This window comes from Molothrus ater, chromosome 11, assembly GCF_012460135.2.
Source record: "Molothrus ater isolate BHLD 08-10-18 breed brown headed cowbird chromosome 11, BPBGC_Mater_1.1, whole genome shotgun sequence".
In the NCBI taxonomy this organism is placed as follows: domain Eukaryota; kingdom Metazoa; phylum Chordata; class Aves; order Passeriformes; family Icteridae; genus Molothrus; species Molothrus ater.
Genome location: NC_050488.2, coordinates 19,844,002 through 19,866,169, shown reverse-complemented (window position 1 = coordinate 19,866,169; position 22,168 = coordinate 19,844,002). Strand labels below are relative to the sequence as shown.

At 46.6% G+C, this 22,168-nt stretch overlaps 1 protein-coding gene across 1 annotated transcript in view; it reads right to left on the bottom strand.

Annotated features, from left to right (window-relative positions):
* Positions 1 to 22,168, bottom strand: part of ITPR1 (inositol 1,4,5-trisphosphate receptor type 1) — a 147,714-nt gene that overhangs the window by 86,717 nt on the left and 38,829 nt on the right. Inside the window, 22 exon segments of the mRNA XM_054516055.1 lie at positions 150 to 215; positions 1,086 to 1,256; positions 1,357 to 1,518; positions 1,894 to 1,952; positions 2,127 to 2,265; positions 3,806 to 3,993; positions 4,837 to 4,990; positions 5,925 to 6,066; positions 7,875 to 8,126; positions 10,393 to 10,587; positions 11,644 to 11,763; positions 12,014 to 12,186; positions 12,770 to 12,928; positions 13,427 to 13,568; positions 14,300 to 14,460; positions 14,893 to 14,992; positions 15,843 to 15,994; positions 18,840 to 18,884; positions 19,910 to 20,005; positions 21,233 to 21,379; positions 21,462 to 21,545; positions 22,061 to 22,159. Coding sequence (XP_054372030.1) covers positions 150 to 215; positions 1,086 to 1,256; positions 1,357 to 1,518; positions 1,894 to 1,952; positions 2,127 to 2,265; positions 3,806 to 3,993; positions 4,837 to 4,990; positions 5,925 to 6,066; positions 7,875 to 8,126; positions 10,393 to 10,587; positions 11,644 to 11,763; positions 12,014 to 12,186; positions 12,770 to 12,928; positions 13,427 to 13,568; positions 14,300 to 14,460; positions 14,893 to 14,992; positions 15,843 to 15,994; positions 18,840 to 18,884; positions 19,910 to 20,005; positions 21,233 to 21,379; positions 21,462 to 21,545; positions 22,061 to 22,159 — 3,006 coding nt within the window.

Sequence of the window (22,168 nt, the reverse complement as noted above, 5' to 3'; positions counted from 1 at the left end):
TCAAGTTGGGATTTGTTATTACTCAGCAAATAGTTTCCACAATGGCAGAGTGACTCAGACTTTCCTGGGTGCCTCCCTCTGACTGCAGCTCTCCAGAGCTCTGTTACTCATTTACACTTCCAGTGAACTATCAAGAAGCAAAGTTTTACCTCTTTTACTACCCGGTAGTTGTAGCTGCTAGTACTTTCAGGCTTTTGAGACTTGCTGTGACCTTCCTGAGGATAAAATCAGACAATTTATTAGTAGCTTATACTACTGTCTACATGAAGGCTAAAATTACCGTTCTAGGATAGCGCCCGCTCTCCTCCTGGGAAGGACTGTCATCCTCCAGCTCTGACAGCCTCAGAAAAACACATACAATTATCCTGTCAAGTCACATTGACCTCTAGGACACAAAACAAGGTGAGGGAGGGATGATTTCAGAGGCAGCAACCTCCCGTCCTTTGCCTGTCACATTCTGTCTCTAATCAAGTCTCCCCTCAGAAAAAACCCCTTCCTTTCTCTCCCTATTGTTATTAAACTGTCACTGCACAAATACCAAGAGATTCCTCACAGCAATGTGTACAAGAAAAGCAACAAGTGGATTACTTGTATTTACTTCCAGCAATACATGTTCCTAAACCAGGGACTGCTTCTTGCATCCCCTCAGCCAGTCTTTCCTGATTGCAAATTACATGGAAACAAGGTACTAAAAGAGCTCTAAGCCAGATGTGCATGTGGGGAAAATCCTTTGTTATCAGGTAGAGATAAAGCACAGTTCTCTGCTGTCACCTGAGCAGCTCACAGCTCTGCCCTTACCTTACTTGAGGTACTTTTGATTGCACAAATCCCGTGCCACTGGTCAGTGCTGAAAGGGGAGCCAGAGCAAACCCAAACCAGCCCTGTCAGACCCTAAAGGTGACACCTCAGGGCTGCTACTGGGCATCACCTGGCTCAAGTTCTGCTCTCATTCCTGCCTCAACCTGAAAGCAGTAGAGAGAACCTCACCTAGGCAGTGTGCTGGGAAGAAGGGCCTTGTCACAGTTCTGACAGCAGCTACACCCTCCAAATACCCACCCAAATTCACACAAACACAACCCAATTACCTCTTTCTTCTTGTGCTCGTTTTCACCTGGCACACTGTCCATGGCCTCATCAGGACCTTGGCCTTTGTACACCCAGAGCTCAGATTTCTCCACTATTGACCTCAGCTGGTCCAAATCTTGTTTGATCTGCTTGTAGTTGTCAACATCTTGGCTGGTAACGAGCAGTTGAACCTTACAGGGAGGCAAAGCCACGAGTTGCACAAAAAGGGCTGGGTTCAGCTGCCATAAATACATTCAGATGAGGAATAACTCTCTCCAGACACACAGGTACCTGCTTGAAAGCCTGAAGGACTTCTTGTCTCTGGCTGAAGTGCCTGAAGAGCAGCTGCAGTGCACCAGACACCAGGGGAGGGTAATCGTGCATCGTTAAATGCAGCAGGACCCGGAGGAAAGTCCTGCCCCCATGATCATCCAAATCCAGAGGGGTGTTCTCCTCACTGGAAACACAGCAGGAGTTAACCAGCACATTAGACCGAGGGTCCCAGCAGGTTCTAAATTCTCTTAGCAGTGGCAGAAAACCTTTTTTTCTTACTTTTAAATAAGGGGGGAAATTGTACTGAGACTTTATTGCAGCATCGAGCTGAGATGCACTAACCCTGCACCTTGGCTTTCACCCACAGCACAGAGCCCTCCCCTGATGATCCTTCTGGCTGAAGAACCCCTGTTCCTTATCTCTGGATCCAGATGGACCCTACTCTGAGCTGCATCAAGGCCATTTTAGGACAATGAAGCTGTTTTCCCAGTCCCCACTCCTTGGGAGCCCTCCAGCCTGGGGACTTCCCCTCAATTAGCATCTGTGAAGAGATACTTTCCTTCCACCAAAGATCCCCTCAGCTTGTTCTTCAATGTGTTCGAAGTCCAGGGCTCCTGAAAAAATAAACAAGACAAATACATGAGATCAGAGTGACAGCAAGGATGTCTTTCCAGCTTAAAAACATTTCAAATGGCAAGTGGGACCTGAAACAATCATCCCATCAGCACCTTGAAGATTCCAGAGTCTTCCCTAAGCCACACAACCTCATTCCTTGCCAAATAACCCACCTGGTACATTAGCTGGCATTTCCTGACTACTGCTTCCAGTGGGGGATTCAGACATCTGGGCATTGCTTTCATCAAATTCATGTTTAAATATACAAAGCAGGCAGGAGATCCTGTAGTCCAACCGCACGTTCAGAATAAACTGATGACACAGAAGTAGGAGAAATGTTGAAATAATCTGTGTATTTCCACCACATCTACAATTCACACAAAGACATCAACTGAGCAGGGATGTGGATTTAACCTGGCAAAGTTACCCAGGGTGGTGAGGCCCTGGCACAGGGTGCCCAGAGCAGCTGTGGCTGCCCCTGGATCCCTGAAGTGTCCAAGGCCAGGATGGACAGAGCTTGGAGCACCCTGGAAGGTGTCCCTGCCCATGGCAAGGAGTGGAACTGGATGAGCTTCAAGGTCTCTTTCAACACAAACCATTCTGGGATTCCATCTTTCCATGATATGTAAATATCACCTTCAAAACCCCCAGAACTCAGTAATATTTTCCAGGGATTTCAACGAGCATGATACACACACATAATAAATACTGATGAGTAAGACATTTTGGCAGGGTTTTGGTGCCTCATTCCTGTGTGATGCTGGCATCCTCACCCCATCCCTCAGGAAAGGAAAGCAGCACTTCCATCTCCATCCTGAACACATGCTGCTGCTCGCCCGGGGCGCTGGGACACAGGAGCAGGACATGAGCTGCCAGGAGCCAGGCTGTGCCATACAAGTCACCACTTCAGCTGGGCTGGACCAGCTGGTGCCACAGAAACCTCCAGCCTAGCAGAGACCACCTTCTCCACGGTCTTCCCCTTGAGGAAGGAGCTACAAAGCCAAGAACACTCAGAGTTCTTGCAGCTTCAGGGAAAATGCTTAATGCCAGCTTGAATGGCCCCTGGTAGCAGGGAACACTGGCACACTGAAATAGCCCCCTGCACATGCCAGGCCACGAGAGAAGCTCTGCCTTGAGCTGAAATTAGCAATGGTGCAAGGAAGGAATGGAGCCTCCCCTGTGCTGCACCTGCTGCTGAGGCAAGGGCAGAGCCTCCCACGGGGCACAGGCAAGGAACAGCAGGGCTCTCCTGCTGCTCTGCTGCCTTCACCCACCAGGCTCTGGCAGCATGCTGACCCCCAGGCCTGGCTGATGAAACTTCTGAGCACAAAAAGCACTCCCACACCCAGAGAGGGAAGATGCATCTCAGCTCAATAATTCTGAGTCAATAACGAGGAAAAATGCGTGCATCCTAAAGACGTTGGGGTGAGCGAGTGAGAAAGGCAGAGATGGAAGAGAGAGAGGCTGGCTGTGCATGCTGAAAACACATGGCAGGCTGAGGGCTGTGCCAAGAGGAGTCTCCAGATCTCCCCATTCCTCAGGGCACTTCTGATGGCCCTGCAGACCCAGAGAAATTGGGAAGACAACAGGGTGGAAAATGACAGCTCTGCCTCAAGTCAGATACTCACAAAGCACTGCTAAATACACAAATTTCTTTTCTTTTACTGCAAACTCTTTTCTAATAAATTCTTTCAATAATGGCACAATATTGTCATAAACAAGTTAGGAGCCCTGTGCCTGACAAGGTCACCCCTGCAATACTTTCCCAGTCTGAGAGCCAGAAGTACATTAAGAGGCAGCAGAACACAATTAATGCTGGAGGACAGCACGAGGAGCTGCATCCATGTGGTACCTGGAGTATCTCGATGATCTTGAGCTTGGTGTCCATGACCAGGATGTCCTCCTTCTCTGGCTCACTCTGCTTGACATTGCCCTCAGGGGCAGCTGCCAGGGGAGTCATGGGCAGGAACCCCCCGCCCCTGAGCACCACCTGGGTCATCAGCTCCCCCACGCCGTGGATGGACCTCATCACATTGCTCCCTTCAGAGAGGAAACACAAGGCTTAGTGTGCTGGAATGGGGCTGCACTGACAGGGCAAGGACCAGCCACAGCCTGCAATGGGAAACTGTCCCAACATGACACATCCACACCCTGGGGACAGGGGAAGCCAACAGAAGCACTGCAGTGCTTGGAGAAGCCTCCTGCCCTTTCCCATCACAGGCAATATTCAGCTTTACAACCGAGCCATGGACAGAGAAAGGATTTCCAAGCACAGCACCACTGGCCAGGGAGGGAGGGGATTGTCCTGCTCTCCTCTGCTCTGGGGCAGCCTCACCTCCAGTCCTGGAGGCAGTTTTGGGGGCCAAAATGTAAGATCCAAAGATGTTAGAGAGCACCCAAAGGAGGCTACAAAGATGGGGAATGGACTAGAGAAGTGATATAAGGAGCAGTGAGATTTCTTGGTCTGTTCAGATGGGGCAGAGCACACCGAGGTCAGACCTCACTGGGTCCCCTCCCAAGGGGCAGCTCCCAGCTCTGCTCCCTGGGACAGGGACAGCACCCAGAGAACAGCTGGAGCTGGGCCAGGGCAGGTCAGGCTGGATTTTGGGGAAGGTTCTTCCCCCAGAGGGTGCTGGCACTGCCCAGGCTCCCCAGGAATGGGCACAGCAGCCCCAGAGCTCCAGGAGCCTTTGGACAGCACTGCCAGGGATGCCAGGGTGGGATTGCTGGGGTGTCTGTAGGGCCAGGAGCTGGGCTGGGTGAGCCTGGTGGGTCCCTTCCAGCTCAGGATGCTGTGTGACTTCATTGTTCCACCCCACAGTGACATTTTGAGATGAACTAGAGCCACCCAAGAACTTTCTGTCCTACACTTTCCAGCCTTACCTTTACTTTCCTCGCCTTTTGCCATCTTGGTAATAGGGAAGATGGTAGTGATGTGCACACAGTCTAATATAGCAAGGAGGATTTTGGTTAGTCTGAGGAGGTCACAGAAGTTGTAGAAACCAAAATATATCAGATTTCTGGCTAAGTTAACAACCTACCAAAATAACAATAAAAAGCCTGATTAATACTAAACATTTTGCTATCACAGTCAAGTTGTCTTAACACAGTGACAAGATTTAAGAAGCTGGCTGAGGGTCACATTTTATCACAATATCTGGGAATTCTGCAAGACTGTCTAGTTCTACATCACAGCAGAAAATTTCCTATTTGCCTACAAATACTGCAATGCTTGCAGTTCATGTCTGTATCTGCAACTGATATTCTATAGCTCAGACTGTACTTGTCTCATTACAAAACAGGGCAAGACTAGAGGGAAGGTACAGATAATTTTTATCATTGTCTTAGAAAAAAGATAGCACACCCATAAAGCTGAGCTTGGTAACTTCCAAGCTATAAAATTCCCCCACAAGTCCACCCCATAAGGACCCGCATAAAAATATCGCATACAGGGCAAATATTTAATGCAGCCCCAGTATTAGAAGTGTATGACATCAACTCTATTTTTTTATAGGATATCACAGCTTTTCTTAAATTAATGGTTATTTATTGCATGGATTTGCAACAATTGGTTTCATTAGACTATTTTAACAGGTCAGTAAGGCACAGGACACTTTTTCTCTTGGTGAACATCAGCTCTGGAGACTCTCTGTGTGTGCAAACAGTGTTGAATTTTTGAGATATTTATTCCAGTAAAGCCTGGCTTTGCAGTAACACTGAGAGCCCAGAGAGTAAACAAGGCTGCTGCAAACATCAGACAAACCGATGTGCATTAATTGTATTTCAAGAACCATCATTGCAAACTCACAACTTTTAGTGGGATTACTTGCACAAGGAGAAAGGAGCCAGCTGAGGCTCAGCACTCACTAATTACACCCACTAATTACTTGCCAAACTACCTGGTGCTGAAAAAATAACCAACATTCCACAAACAAAAAAAAAATAGGATAAAATCAGAACTGGATAACTACCTCAAAAGTGAGCTTATTTTTCTCTTTATCAGAGAAAGGGAACCTCTGACACACCACATCTCTTAAATATTCCTCTACAAATTCCATTGTTTGTGCAAATCTCTCCTTAATTTCATCTTTGGAAGTTCCACTGCTATCATAGCTGAAGAGGGGAAAAAAAGAACAAAAAAAAGAAAACAAAACAAAACTTAGCATGCAAATACACAGGGCTCTTTTCCCCCCCAGTACAATTTTTCATTGGTTTGTCAAAATCTAAGAAAAGCTAAAGGCTGGTAAATAATTTATCCAAATGAGGGAGTCAGGACACTGACACCAGAATTTCCTGGCTTTTGTTGGTTTATCCCATATGCTCATTAGGTACTATTTTAAAACATCTGAGGAAAATAATAAAAAAAAAAAGATAATTTGGTCCCAAAAAACACAAAAAGCAACCTCATTATTTGAGTGGAAACAATGACAAGTGATGTGTAGCACTGAGGAGAACAAGTGGCCAAGAGAGGCTGAGTGGGGATGGTATTTTTCCTCCAAATAAAACCAATATATATGCAAAGCAGATATTAATTTTTAATATAAATTCTAGGGTTTTTTCTCAGTATGTGCAGAATGACTTTGAGAAGGACAATCCCACCACTTCCCACAAAATACTTTTGCTTCCTATTTGATCACTTATTACTGGTGAGCTCCTGCCAGAGCTAAAACCATTTGGTTTTATATTTTGGCCTTGAAATTTGATTTATTTTCTACTGCATCTCTCTCAGCAGAGAAAACCAGGCTGGCAAGGAGGGAAATACAAGAAACCACTGAACACCAGTATTGACATTGACAAGACTTAAATTCCTAAGACATAACTTCAATTTTAGGTGTTCATTTTCTCCAACTGAAAAAAAATGAGCTCTGAACAGCTGAGTACTATAAATTTGGAATTCTTAATTATAGAGTTAATACAAGTGGTCAAGAAACCACGTGTCTGCTCCAGCTGTGGCTTTGTGTAGGTTTTGAGCACTGTGCCAGAGGATTTTCCACTGGAAGTTCAGGAATGTGTCCTTGTTTGAGCATCGTCCCCCTGTTTCTGCTGGTGGTGAGCTCCCATAAGGACAATCTGTGCTGAGGGGACCACACTCAAAGGAAATGGCCCCAGATTGGGGAGGTTTAGAGAGATTTTAGTGAAAATGTCTTCACTGGAACAGTGGTCAAGCCCTGGAACAGGGGCCCAGGGCAGCGCTGGAAGCACCATCCCTGAAATGTCCCAAAGATGTGTGGATGTGGCACTTAGGGACACAGCTCAGTGCTGGACTTGAGCTTGAAGGGCTTTCCCAAGCTTAACGATTCTGTGGTTCTCCAACCAAATGAGGCAGGAGGAGAGAGGTCCAGGTCACTCCATGGTCACATTGCCCAGACACGCTGTGACCACTGAGCTCACCCCACACACAAGGGAGCTTATTTCATTCTCAGCAACACCTTACAGTGTGTTTGATTTATTTACAAACAGCAACTGTATAAACAAAGCATGACTTCAGGCCTGGTGCTGCCTTAAAACCCCACAGCTGTTGCATATGGGTAAAACCTTGTAAAGTCATGGCTCAGGCTGGTGCTTGGGCTAAGTACAGCTGACGGCCGGGCTGACAAGGATCTGTGAGAATCAATCCTGTCCAGAATCAATCCAGCAATCATCCCTGTCCCAGGGGAACCAACCTGCACCTGGGAGAGGAGGGACTGGTACCCGTGGGAAGCATCTTCTACCCAGGAGACAAGAACACAAACGCCTTTAGAAAATGAAGTGTTTGGCAAGCTCTAGCAACTACTAACCAATGAACTGAGTATCAACCAATTAGAATTAAGCAGGATACTTTCAGAAAGCCATTCAAACACGAGCAGCGAAGAAGAAAGCTGGGTGAAAAGGCCCCGTGTCCACGCCCGCCGTGCCCCGAGCAGCGGCAGCCCCGCACTCACTCGTCGATGGCGATCTCGGAGGGGATCTCAGACCAGAGGCGGGCGTACTTGACGGGGGTCACCTGCTCCTGGGGGTCCCTGTCCACGTGCATGTGCAGCATCAGGCGGCAGAAGGAGGCGCGCAGGTCGTAGGGCAGGTTCTCATCAGCCATGCAGCGCAGGATCAGGTCCACGTCCAGCTGCCCCGAGATCTCATTGATGGCCAGGTACTGCCGGTCCAGGCACATGCGGGCAAAGAGGTTCAGCTGGTATCTGCAGGGGGAAAGGGGAAAAGGAAATCCCATGTGTTAATTTAGATGGGCTTGAGGATTATGGTTTAATTTGCTGTGTAAAGTGTGTGTATATATATATACATATATACACACATATACACATACACTTTACACAAAGTATATATATATAAATACACACTTGATATAAATATATATATACAATCTACTTTAACCATTAGAAACAAAGCATATTAAAAATATATAAATAAGCATATAAAATAAATATAATAAGCATATATAAATATATATAAAGTATACTTTCTATCCACAAAAATATATATAGTGTATATATAAAGCAAAGAGGTTCAGCTGGTATCTGCAGGGGGAAAGGGGAAAAGGAAATTCCATGTGTTAATTTAGATGGGCTTGAGGATTATGGTTTAATTTGCTGTGTAAAGTGTGTGTATATATATATATACACACATATACACATACACTTTACACAAAGTATATATATATAAATACACACTTGATATAAATATATATACAATCTACTTTAACCATTAGAAACAAAGCATATTAAAAATATATAAATAAGCATATAAAATAAATATAATAAGCATATATAAATATATATAAAGTATACTTTATATCCACAAAAATATATATATAGTGTATATATAAAGCAAAGAGGTTCAGCTGGTATCTTCAGGGGAAAGGGGAACAGGAAATTAGATGTGTTAATTTAGATGGGCTTGAGGGTTATGGTTTAATTTGCTGTGTAAAGTGTGTGTGTGTATATATATACACACATATACACATACACTTTACACAAAGTATATATATATACATAAACACTTGATATAAATATATATACAATCTACTTTAAACATTAGAAACAAAGCATATAAAAATATATATAAATAAGCATATAAAATATATAAGCATATATAAATATACAAAAAAGCATATAATAAGCATATATAAAGATATATAAAGTGTACTTTATATCCACAAAAATATATATAGTGTACATAAAAAGCAAAGAGGTTCAGCTGGTATCTTCAGGGGAAAAGGGAAAATAGAAAATTATATGTGTTAATTTATGTGGGCTTGAGGATTATGGTTTAATTTCCTGTGTAAAATACATATAAAAATGTATATACAATCTACTTTAGCCCTTAGAAACAAAGCATATAAAAATATATATAAATAAGCATATATAAATATATATAAATAAGCATATATAAATATATTTCAAGTATACTTTATATCCACAAAAAAATATATATATAGTATATATAAAAAGCAAAGAGGTTCAGCTGGTATCTTCAGGGGAAAAGGGAAAAAAGAAAATTATATGTGTTAGTCTATGTAGGCTTGAAGATTATGGTTTAATTTCCTGGGTAAACTACATATAAATAAATATGTATAAACTACTTGACTTTACAAACAAAATGCCTACTTTGAAAGCAAGTATGCTTGAAAAAACTTTTATCTAAGAGGTCTCCTTTTGAGCTCCAATGGGCTCAAATAAAACCAGGTATTAGGAATTTTCCTGCAAGAATCATTTGAATGAAAGAAACAATTCAAAACAAAATGGTTATTTAAACACATAATCTAGTCGTGCTTTCTGCACTGCCACAATTGAGTCTGTCAAATGACTCTCAGGGGTTTATAACCCAGACACAGGAATTTGGTCTGGGCTGAAACCTGACCTTACACTATGCCAAGAACTCTGTGTCTTGTCAAGTCATCTGGAAACCTCAGCCGTGTCAGAGCTGCCCAAAGCACGGCCTGGGCTGTGCAAGCAGCCCTGCACCCCTCCACGCCCAGCCTGGGGCACCAACACAGCTTCGTGCTGGGGCTGCTGCCAGTGCAGGACCTAAAGGCCTGGGCAGAAAGCAGGAGGCACAGAGAACAGTGACTTCTTCCAAACCAAAAGCAAAGCAACCCACACACCCACATCCTGCAACCCCCAAGTGGACAGAGATCCCAGTGGTCACCTGCAGGGGATTTTCTAACGCCCACCAGCAGGAAACCAAGCACAAAGGGCTTGGGAAATTCAACACACTCAAAGCCTGAACTATTTTTTAAAAACCAGTTTAAACTGGGTCATGTCAACACCTGGACTCCTCACCACAAGTAACTTTGTGCTGTCAGCTCCCACTCCTGAGAGCCTTCACCCTCCCTCTCTGAAGGCTGTTTTGTGCATGGAACAGGAGCTTTGCTCCCCAAGCACAGCCTGTGCACCCAGGCCTGCCCAGGCAGCCCTGCTGAGCTGGGAGCTGCTGGGTGCTGCTCACCTGTAGTAGCTGAGCACATCCCTGTCCTCCTTCTGCCCCTCCTTGGCGTCCTGGGCCAGCTCCCGGATGCTCTTGCTGCGGATCTCCTTGTTGCTGTCCCTCCAGAACAGCCACACTTCCTCCTCATCCTCTCCAACCTCCAGGGCATTTTCTCCACTCGACACCTCCTCAAATTCAAATCGAGAGAGCACCAGCCTGGGGGAGAAGGGGAGGTTACACTGCAGACCCACATACATCCTTCACATCACTTCTAAGACACTTGCTAAAATGCATCTTGCCCTTTCAGCAGTAGCATTTTACTACACCAGCTCATTGGGGTGTATTATTGAAAGCATTAGATTATAAGCTTTCCATTCAACCTTAAGAAGATGAACATTTCAGCTCCTTTCAAGTGAAAAAGATGAAGAAACAAGGAAGTTAGACAAATAATAATGGACTTTCAAAAGCTTCTTTACAGGAGAACTGATTCAAAGGTCATTCAACAGACCAGGAAAAGACATGGGAAAGAAAAAATTGATTCATTCTGTATTTCATAAAGGCCAAATGGATCAGAACTTCTTTCAGTTTATGTGATGAAGTGACTAGAAATAAATCAGTTCCTGATACTAAAAAGGCTTCCAGCAAAGAAAATATCAACACCTGAAAAAAACCCAAATTAAATACTCAAGGACAAATAAGTGATGTACCAATACTAAGAGCTCATGGAAATAAATACAGCCTTTATGATTTCATGACAAGAATTAAATGTGCAAGTATACTCTCAGCCATTTGTGTTTTAAACACTACCTGCTTGCCTTTTGCAGTATTTTAATAATGGCTATCTATTCCCTAGTACATATATTGAATAAAGCATTTTTACCAAAGACAAGGGTGATTTGGCGCTTGCTATGAGGCCTCAGCAATGGCAGAGCAGAGCTGGAGCCCCAAACCCCACCTCAGTGGGAGGAAAGGTGCTGCCAGCTGAGCTCCCTCAGAGCTGGGGGAGGATCAGCCCAGGAGCCTGCACACCTCCCTGCACACAAGGTCCGTGTGCTTGGGATCAAACAGGAGAGATCTGAGGGGTTTCTGCCTGTGGGGCTGAGGACGCACCTGGCAGACACCTGCTGTCCCCAGCCCTGCTCCCCGTGTTTGAAAAGGATCCCACACAATTAATTCCCTGCTTCCCTGGGATGTGCCAGCAGCATGCTCAGCTTTGAGCCACCTTCCTTCTGCTTCACACCAGGAGAACCATCTTGAAAGGCACAAACTTACTTGGTTTCAATAAGAATGTCTGCATTGGCTGGGTTCAGCACGGCCTTACAAATCAGCTCCTGTGTCACGGGAATAGACTTGTTCATGGAGACACACAGATCTGAGAGGTAATCCAAAAACCTGTTGGAAAGCACGAGCCAAGAGGGTATCAATCACTGTTGAAGTCTACACTGAGGCAATCTACATTTCAGGAAGCAAACATTCAGAACTCGACTTGAACAGAGCAGAGCAAGACTTGCTGCCCGAGGGGACGGCAGGGCGAGTGCCAGAACACAGTGAACTGGCTGTGCCTCCTCCTGAGCAAGCTGGCAGGTACAGACTTTTCCCAGAAGGAGAAGGGTAATCACATATTCAGGAATGCAGCTCTCACCTGGGCTCCCTATTTTTCCTCACGAGACTCACAAAGGTGTCAATCTCAGCAGCTGTGATGTGCTTCTCCAGGAGCTTGCGGTTGTTATGGAGCAGGGCTGTGATGGTGTCCTCAGCCAAGACATCATAGCCAATCTGCTTCTGCATGAAGCCAAACTGCTTGGCAATGTATTCCTTCAAAACACACAGGCAAGGAGCAAGGGGGTGCAATTAGCCCTCAGAATTCAAAATGATAACAGAAAACAGGTGGATGTTCGTCAATACCAACATCCCAAGGAGCAAACTGGGCTGGATCCAAATTGTTTGTGTGAAAGAAAGCAAACAATGACAGACAACCTTGACACCTCTATCCCTCCCCTCTCTCCTGGGCTAGACAGCAGCAAGGCATTTATACTTATCTGACAGGACCTTGTTTCTAATACATGGCAACAAAAACTGAACAGCCTTAATTTACAGGGCAACTTTCAATAGAAGCTGTAGTCAGAAAGAGTGAACAGTCCTGTAATTCACCTGTGTGGGACAGTTAGAAATTCTCTGTTGTTTTCTAAATCTCACTTAGAACCAGTGCTAATTACATCATAGTCTCTGATAGATGAAAAATAGAATGAAACTGAGCAATCCCAAAACCTGTTGCTGACTGTGCAGCCACAGCAGAGCAGGGTTTACTTTATGGGATAAAGCTTTTTTTTTTTTTTTTTTTTCATTTGAGCAGAGGAACCGTGCTGGTGCCATTGATCACGACAGAGGTATTTCCAACCTGGTTTTTCCTGTAGTCCTGCTGGGAGTGCCTGAGCACCCTGTAGCAGAGCCTGCAGATGTGCCTGAAGGGCGCGTGGCGCTGGTCCCCCAGCTCCTCCAGCCGCAGCATCGGCCCGTCCCCGCTGTCTGTGAAGGGCGCTTGCAACAGCTTGAAAATCTGCAAGTTTAGTAAAAGCCACAGACACAGCCCCATGAGGCACTGCCTTCTCCTGCTCATAACTAGTGCCAAAGCTCTGTGCCTTTGTATTTCAAAAGGTACATCAGAAACAGGCTGCAGTCACCATGGTTCTTGGCCACAGAGCAGGCCCGGACAGAAGATGCTGATCACCTTTAGTCAACACCATCTGCTGGAATTTTTAGTTGCAGCAATGGTGAGCCTACAGCCACTGCCCAGAGCCTGCTGAAAGCTGGAAACTCAAAGCCCCTTTTGGTCCCAATAATTTGAGACCAGAGTTTCACAGAGCCACAGAATGGCTTGGGTTGGAAGGGCCCATGAAGATGATCTCGTTCCATCCCTCTGCCACATGCAGGGACACCTCCCACCAGGCCAGGCTGCTCCAAGCCCCATCCAGCCTGGCCAGGTTCTCTCTGTTACCAGGTTCTTTTTTCCAAGAACTCTTCCCATAGGCAGAGCTCAGAGAAAACCCCAGTCTACCTGCTTTAGAATATTCTGCTCTCTCATCAGCTTTTGCCGTTCTCTGTTCGGTTTAGAAAACACCACCTCAAGGACGTCCTGGCCAGAATTAGTTCCACCAGTAACAAAGTAGACCAAATCCTCCAACAGCTTGGTAACAGATCTATGGAAAAGCCAGAAGCTGTTAACATGAGAGTACAAATTCTGTGTGCTAAAAGAGCAGTGCCAGGGTAAGTTTACACAGATTTCTAAATGCTAAGTGAAAAACTAACAGCAATTACAGACTGGATAAAGCTTAGAGGTTTGCACAGAACTTAAAATTAGAAACTAATGCTCCCCCATTGCTGCAGCCTCACTGTCCAACAGCTAAACCAGAGCAGCAGCAAGGCAAGAAAATCCCTTTAGGACAACTCTATACTTGCCAAGTTCTATTTGGCACTTCTTTCAATTGCCACAAAGCATAAATCAGGTGATAATCTCTCCCAAATAAAAGGCACTGGCTATGGAAGCACACGGGCCCCGGTGTGACACAGCCACCACCCCTGTGCTCTTTTTGTGTGGCCCCATTTTCACAGACACGGTCAGAGGATTTGCAGCAAGTCACATGCTCAGTCCTCACAAGATGGATTAGGAATTCCCACACTCCATTTGCAGAGGTATGCTGGGGATTAGTCCCCCAAAGCTCACAACGTTTCTCATGCTCTCACTTCATGGAGGACAAGAAAGGCCGGACAGACCAGGCCTGAGAACCTCCACTATGGACACAGCAACATCAAATCCCATCAAGGAGGAAACCAAATCCCTCTTCTATAGCTTACTCTGATAAAACTGTCAAAGAAACAGTTACTGACTACAGGAAACAACATTATCTGACCCCAATTCTGGCTTCCTTACCTTCTTTCATTCTGGGTTATTGTTCCCTTTTCCAGCTTGCCAGCAATGGAACCTAAAACTTTGCTTGCATCATTTGCAAAATCCAAGTCCCGAACCTCTGCAGGAGAGACTGGCACTATGGCAAAAGCTTCTTTGTCCTCCTTCACTGGAGAGGTCCCAATCTGAAAGGCAGAGAAGCTTTATCAGCAAACCCCCAGGCAGAACAAAGCAGTGGCTCACACTCAGTGACAATGAAAGAAAAGGCACCCTCTGCTTAGGCAGCATGGGAGCACTGCTGAGCCCAAACTCTGAGAACACTCTGTACAAGCTCAAAGCTGTCCCTAAATTCAAAGGAGCAGCAGGTGAGATGGCAAAATGTTGCTGTAGCCAGTGGAAAAAATATCATGCTCGTGATGACTGTTTTGGAGTAGAAGCTGAACAGTGTAACTAGAAAAATACCAGGAATCTGAGCCATTAAGAGCAAATGTTGCACAGGCACTGTTCATTACTGTCACATGCTCAGTTTGTGACAGGCTCAGGGAGTGAAACTCCTGCCAACACGTATGGAAGTACAGGAGTCAAGGGATGTGCTTACACAAAGTCACAGAACTTACTTTGAGCATCACAGGTTTCTCCTCCTCTTTATCGATTGGGATGTTGGTGCTGTGAACCCAGGTGTTGGTGCAGAGGTGCCTGAGCCTCACGTAGGAGTTCCTGAAAGAAAGTCAGGAGTGGCCCCAGCATGAGTCAGCCTCCCAGCTGGGAAACCTTTGCATTGCTGGGATTTTGAGATGCTGGCAGGAACAAGTGGAAAAGAAGTGTCATCTCTGTCCACCCTGCACAGCACAACTGGAGCAGCATTCTTATTGCCTCAGCTCGCTCTGTGAACTCACCTGAGGAAGGTTTCTTCTGTAGTGAGAGAGATTCTGCTCTAAAATAGAATCACAGCTACTCTGAGCTGCTGTAACTCAGCTGCTGCACAGCAACAATCTGAACCTCTTCCCATCCGCTTTCCCACTGCTATGAGCTGCCAACTTCTCCCCTTACCTCTGGGGTTTTCAGCTCCCTGATACTCCAAATATGGGTACCTGATGACTTAGGGAGTTGCTGAATAGATGGATGAAACTTGCTGTGCTTTCTCAGTGGGAACAGCAGCAAAGAGCTGTGTGCAGAGTGTGGCACTTGGAAGGGTGCAGCAGCTCTTCAACAGCAAGAGGTGCCACATGAACAGTGAAGAACACACAAACAACAGAAAACCCAGTGCTAAATAGTTGGTGTTACATCCTAACTGGATGAATGCCTTGCTAGAACAGACAAGGCTTTTAGTCCCAGGTCATTCCTGGCAAGGAAGTCACTTAGGAAGTCACTTAGTCTCAATTTCCCCATGTGTATAACGGTGTTCTCTTACTTATACCTCAATTGTAAAGCGCTCAAGGCATTTTCTGATTATTTGCACATTCATTAGACGAGGAACCCGATTCCAAAGGATAAAAGGAAGACAGCGTGGGGCAGCTTTGCTTTAAAATCCCAGCAAGCCCCCCGAGCTGCGCAGAGGTCACCGTACCTGGGGACGAGGCTGTCTCCCCCTCGCAGGGTGGTGGGGTCCAGCTCGAAGATGGAGGAGATGTCGTTGCCCTCAGGCACAGACACCAGGGAATAGGCCATCTTCTCCTGGGGCCCCCGGCCCCGCCGCATTGCCTCCTGCTCGGGGTCCAGCTGTGGAGAGAGCCCAGGGCCTCAGGGGAGCCCTGCAGAGCCCCCCCACACACGGGGGGCACTCTGGGCAGTGGGTGCAGGACACCAGGAACACTGACAGCAGCTGCTCTGGCCACGCACACCTTGCTTCCCCCGGGTCAGCCCTGAGTGCCAGCACAGCAACTCCCCCTCCACGCAGAATTCATCTCACAGACAGGGCCAGAAGAGACAAACCCCCCCCAGGCACTCACCCCACACACACTGGGAGCTCTGCCTGCCTTCTGATAACACACATCAGCTGAGATCCCCAATGCTGACACTGCCAGCTCTCCAAACATACCCCACACGTTGCAATTACCCCTCTCACCACATAATTAACGAGCTGAAAACATAAAAACCCGGCCACACCATGTACCAACAACCTTGCTGGGAAATAATCAGCTTCAGCAGCAAAAATGGGAGCCACATCCATCAATCCCAGGCAAGAGAAACAAAAAGCCAATCAAGGAGTTGGAAGTCCTGCTGCTCACACTACAGCCTGTGCTGCTCTCAAGCACAAAAATGTGTTCCAAAGGCCATGGCACCAGAAGGATCTTTATTTCCAAGGTCCCAGCAAATCCCCAGCCTCCTCCAGCAAAGTAAAGATACATCAATTGGATAAAACCCTGGGGCTTCAGATGAAAGGACAAAAGGCTAGGAAAAAACAAAGATGAACTGAGAAAAAGGAACAACAACTTTCTCCAAATCCTTTCCTAAGGAACTCCCAGCTTTCACAAGACCCTGAAGAAGCTGCTCACTTATCCTGGCACGCAGGAACCAGCTGTCCATGCATCTAAATCCTGGCTGCAATCTCCAGGGTGACCAAGAAAGCACTTTCTCAGCTTCTCTGTGGTGGTGGCACTCAAGGGAGTCAGCACTCAGGCACCTGCCTGTCAAAGCCCTGCTGCAAGGCACTGCCATCCTGGAGCAGATGGAAAAGGTATCCAGTGCTGCTTGTGCCTCAGGATACTCCCAAGTTAACATAATTGCAGTCAATGAACTTGGCTGCAAAGCAGTGACATTTAAAGTCTGATTTTGTAGATGGGAACAGGCAGTTATCTGTATGGAACAGAAATACACTTTGGGAGTGTGCCTTCAAGGGAAGGAGCAACTCTACACTCAGAGTCCATCTGGAGAGAAATTCTGGGAGAAATTCGCTCACTTGGAATGAATTCTCTGAATTTCAGCTGTCTCCTTCATCCCCCCCAGCAAGGGGAGGGAACACAGTGAGGGACACAGCTGCTCTGCCTGTCCTTTGGGAGACAACTGGTCACTTCTTCACACCGGGGCAAAGCTGAACACGAGCAGTAAAGCAGAACGCAGGAAACGGGGCAATTCAGGGAGCACCGAAATTCAACCCCAAAGGTGACAGGAGCAGCCCCCTTTGCTGCAGGAAGGTGGAGCTGGCACCTCACCCATGCCCATGGAAACCCTTCCTGCACAGCCCTCTGAGGGACAAGGAGAAAGCACCACCAAAACCAGTGAGCTGTGCACAGAAACCCTGCAGACAGCTCGCACTTGGATCACAATGGAGTTTGGATAAAGTTGGATAAGGCAGCCTACACCCTCCTGTCACCAGTGAAGGATGAACGATGTGGCAATTTCCTGTCAGAGCTGAATTATGTGCTCCTGGTCTCTTCTTGCTGGTCTGTTTTTGCCATCTAGTGGTAAAGAGACAGAGCAGGGAAAAACCAGCGAGCTGAGACAGTGCATGGGTGTTATCCATGCACATGTCAGCAGGACACGACACAGGAGCAGGGTGTCTACCTAAAGCCCCTCACCATTGATTTAACTTTCAAACAATTAACCCAACAAAACACCTCAGTACTGGATTCCCCCCACACCCCAGGGTACAGCTGTGGGTGGGGTTTGTTCAGTTTTTTTGCCATGTTTACTGCAGTCAAGCTGCCAAATGCCACCAAGAAGTAATGAGGATAACAGCTCAGTATCTGAGGGCGAGGGAAGAATTTAAATGGCCAGGCTATAATGAAAAATCCTTTTAGGAGGAAAAATGCACCCTGCAGGATTTCCAAGCATCACATCCATCTCTTAGGAATGGAAGGAATAGCTCTTTGTCATACCCAAATGGCTCAAGTCCTCCATAATACAGGATAAATGACCAAGAAAGCTGCATAAGCCTATCATCAAACCCAACTAAATAAATAAAATCCACAATGCAAAGTGCTGTTCCAGTTTTCTCTGTTTTCAGCTCCTGAAGCAATGCTGGGTCCCTCTGACATCAAAGGGAAGCTTCTGCCAATACAGAGCACCACACACTCAATCTCTGACACAACAACATTTACTGACAACACAGACTGGCTCCCACAGGAAAACCAGAGGAATGGCACTGGAACCACTCTCCCCTGCCATTCCTGCTGTTATTCCGCTTTCCTGAGACAAGGTACAATAACAGCTGTTTAAATTTGCTGTTTAACACAGAGGTCAGACAGGCACAGCACTGGGGGACGTTCCCTCAGGGGCAAGTCCCATCTGGTGTCACCTTGAGCACCTTGATCTCCAGCCCACGGCAGGACAGAGCTCCAAGGAAGCAAAGGTTGAGGAAACAGGAAGACAGAAAAAGATACCACAAAGGGAGGAGTTGAGGGGGGTTCAGGTAATGTGCTAATCCAGTTCCAAGTGGGTTCTGCACTAAGGTGTCAACACCCACTCTTTGGACAGGCCATAAAGGCCTCCAGAGCACTGTCAGGTTTTTAGTTTCTTCACTAACAAGGAAGCCTGGGCCAGCTGTGCACTGGCCAGGGCAGCCCTGGGCCCGTGCCAAGCCCTCCTGAGTCAGGGGCAGGACCATTCCCTTGCCTATACTTACTGAGGATTGACACTCCAGGTCATCTTCCTCATAGTCAGGGTTTACCTGATGGAACAGAATCACAGGCAGGTCAAACTCCAGCACAGCTGCAAGGGGCACACAGCCTGAGCATCAGCTGAGCTCCCCTGGGCACCAGTGCCCTGCACTGCTCCGGGCATGCAGAGCACACTGCCCACACCCAGCACGGCTCACCAGGCTGCCAATCTGATAGAGATAACCTGCAAACGTGCAGGGAGAGTTCTCTCACCCGGGGGAATCACTACAGGAGCAAGAGTACACAGTTACCCAGTTAATGCTTTCTTTTTGTTGTTTAAATTCCAAGTGGAACTTCCAGCTATAAGCTACTGGCTTGGAGAAATCTTTTAGGACAAACATTATTGTAACCAGGGATCAGGTGAGCAATCTCCTCTGGGATATTCTTGTATGATCTCAGAGCATGTTTTTGTTTTGGCTGATTAGAAAACCCAAGATTTACTGGAAAAGCTCTACACTGGACCACTACTGAAAAGGATTTGCAGTGTGCATGTGACAAAATGCTTCTGGTTTTCCAATCTGCTTATCAGAAGAATATAAAATAGGACTTTAATCTGGGCTTTTCTCTATCTGCAGTTCTTACAGACCGGTCTGAAGTCAGTGTTTTCATTTTATACTCAGTTCTGTGCTTCTGCTCAAAAATCAGTGATTCAAGAGAAATTACCAACACTTGAATTCATTTTCCCCCCAAGGCTCTCAGTCATTTACCATTTATTCATCAGTTAATAAAGTCACATTGAATCCAGTGCCCACATGACAGGATACTATTTAGTGCCTATTCTTTGCAGGAGAAGTTCTCGACTCGAGAATTCACACAAAAAGTGTAATCAGCTCATGACTACCCCAAACCACGATATTCCTTCAGCTCTTTCATCTCATCTCCTACATTTAGCATCTCTTTTGGTATTAATCCAAATGACCTCTCTCCTCCCCTCCCCATGTCCAGTTCCAGGGTGGGAAATGACAGATTTGGAGAAGGTGCCAAAGGAGGAGAGCACAGTGTGAGGCAGGCAGAGGTGCCAGCCCAGCCCACGTACCTCTGCTGCCAGGTAGTGCCCCGTGGCCAGGTGCTTGAACCTGAAGAGGCTGTTCCAGTAGCCAGCTCCCCCCCGGCAGGGATCGTGCTGCACCACCTGAGGGACAGGGAACACACCTGGAATGCAGCACAGACCCCCCCCTCCCTGCAGGACCTGCCTCATTCCAGTGCAGGCAAGGGCAAACACAACCAGGGCTGAGAAATGATAAAACCCTCTCATCTGTCACCAGGACTGTGCAGGGAATGCTCTGAGCTGGCTGGGAATAGTTCCCCCCAGCTTGTGAATGAATTAAGGAAGGGGCTCTCTATGTGCATGTGCTGCCAGGTCTTGAAACAACCCCCTACAGAAGGCAAAAAATCCATCACCCTATGGCTATAACTAAATTTCTGGCTGTTTGAAGTGGATGAGGGAAGACACCTAGAAATATTTCAAATGCAACAATGCTGTACAAAAGAATATTTGTATTTACTGAAAAAGTGGGGCAAGGAGTGCCTCCAGCACCTGTAACCCCATATTGGCTGCTCTGTGGGTTAGGGTTAATCTGATTCCTAAAGAAAACTCATCACAGCTGACCTGCTCCTTTCTGCTGAGGGAAGAACTCTCACCTGTCCAGGTAACTGCACACACACGGGGAGTTACCACAGACCTGAAAACATGCCAAAGTCATGCTAATTACAGGCAGACTTTCATTTGAAATACAGGAGAAGCTGAATGTCACAGCAGATACTTCTGGAAAAGGAATATAAAAACACCTATCCATCATTACAATTTATTTTTTGATTCTTATATGCATTTCATAATTGAATCAGATTTAAAAGTCATAAACCAATGCTAATAATACCAACAGACTGAGGCTATTTTCAGAAGCCAGTGATGGCCAAGGTGTTAGTCACTCTGTTTAAAAGCCAAGTGAATTTAAAAAGCCAGTTCAGACAGACTAGCAAGGGGCTGCAGCCTCCTATCAGATGAGGCTATACATAATCACATTATTCCACACCAAAAATAGAGCCTTCAGTACACTCAGCAGGACAGTGGAAATTACAGGCTGTTGTTAAACTTCAGTGACTGGTAAGAAAATGATTTCATTGATGTTTCTCTGTGCCCTTTTCCTGAACTGTAAAGCACCTGAACTGGAGAGCTCTGTGCTGCACCATCAGAGAGCAGAGCTCCACTGTGACTGTGCACAGAAAGCAAGTGAAGGAATTCTAATTTCAACTGGTAACACCAGGAAAATTTTACCTAAAGCGAGAAGCGCAGACAGAGAGCTTCAAACAGAAGGAGGAATTGTTCCTAGCAAGGCAGCCCCAGCCTTGCAGTCCTCACCTCCACCTCCCACAGGGCTTTGGAGCTGGTGGCAGACGTGGCTGACTGCCTGCCCGTGGTCCTGAGGAACACGTGCTGCTTCTTCCTGTGCTCGTCACACGTCAGGAACTTCTCCTGCTCGGCGTGGAACAGCCTCACCACGTCCCCCTGGCAAAGGCAGGCAGCAGGCTCAGCAGGGGCAGTGCCCAGCAGGGCCCCAGCTGCAGCCAGGCACAGCTCTGCCTCTCACCCCTTTGAGGATGTCGTCCTTGTTGTCGCTCCATTTCATGAAGAGCACGATTTTCCAGCTGGTGTTGCAGTTCACTGAGTTCACCTGGAAGGAGAATGAGACCATCAGTCCCACTGTCCTGTGCCTGCACAAGATCCTGCCTTGAGCCACTGTCTGATTTTCTAGACAATTTTCACCAGAACACTGCAGGCCTGGCTGCATCGCTCTGGAGAAGCAAAGTCTTCTCTGTATTTGCTCCAGAACAAGTAATTGCAGAGCTGACTTGCTTGGAAGCCACTTGTTACACATCTGTGCTGGCAGATTTAACTTTCTTCACAGTAACTAGTATGGGGCACATCACTGTGCCACAACTCCTGATTTGGAAGGAACAACTTGTTTTTAGCCAGCCATGCAAAAGAGATCAAACTCAAACCTCTGCCAGCCCCCAAGAGAAAGTAGAGCTCCAAAACTCTTAAGTCACTGATTTCCAGGATAACCATTCCCAATAAGCAGTGCCACAGGTACCAACCAACTTGCTGAATTCCAAACCATGTACAAAAGGCTAAGCTGAAGCACAGAGAGGTTTTGCAGCTGCTCCAGCTGTGCCAGAGTCCCCTTACCTCATTGCATCCTGGATTATCCACAAGCTGATGGCTACTGGCATGGAGAGGCTGGCCAGCATTGACAGGATTCAGGACTACTTTGTCTCCAATGACAACCTGCAGAGA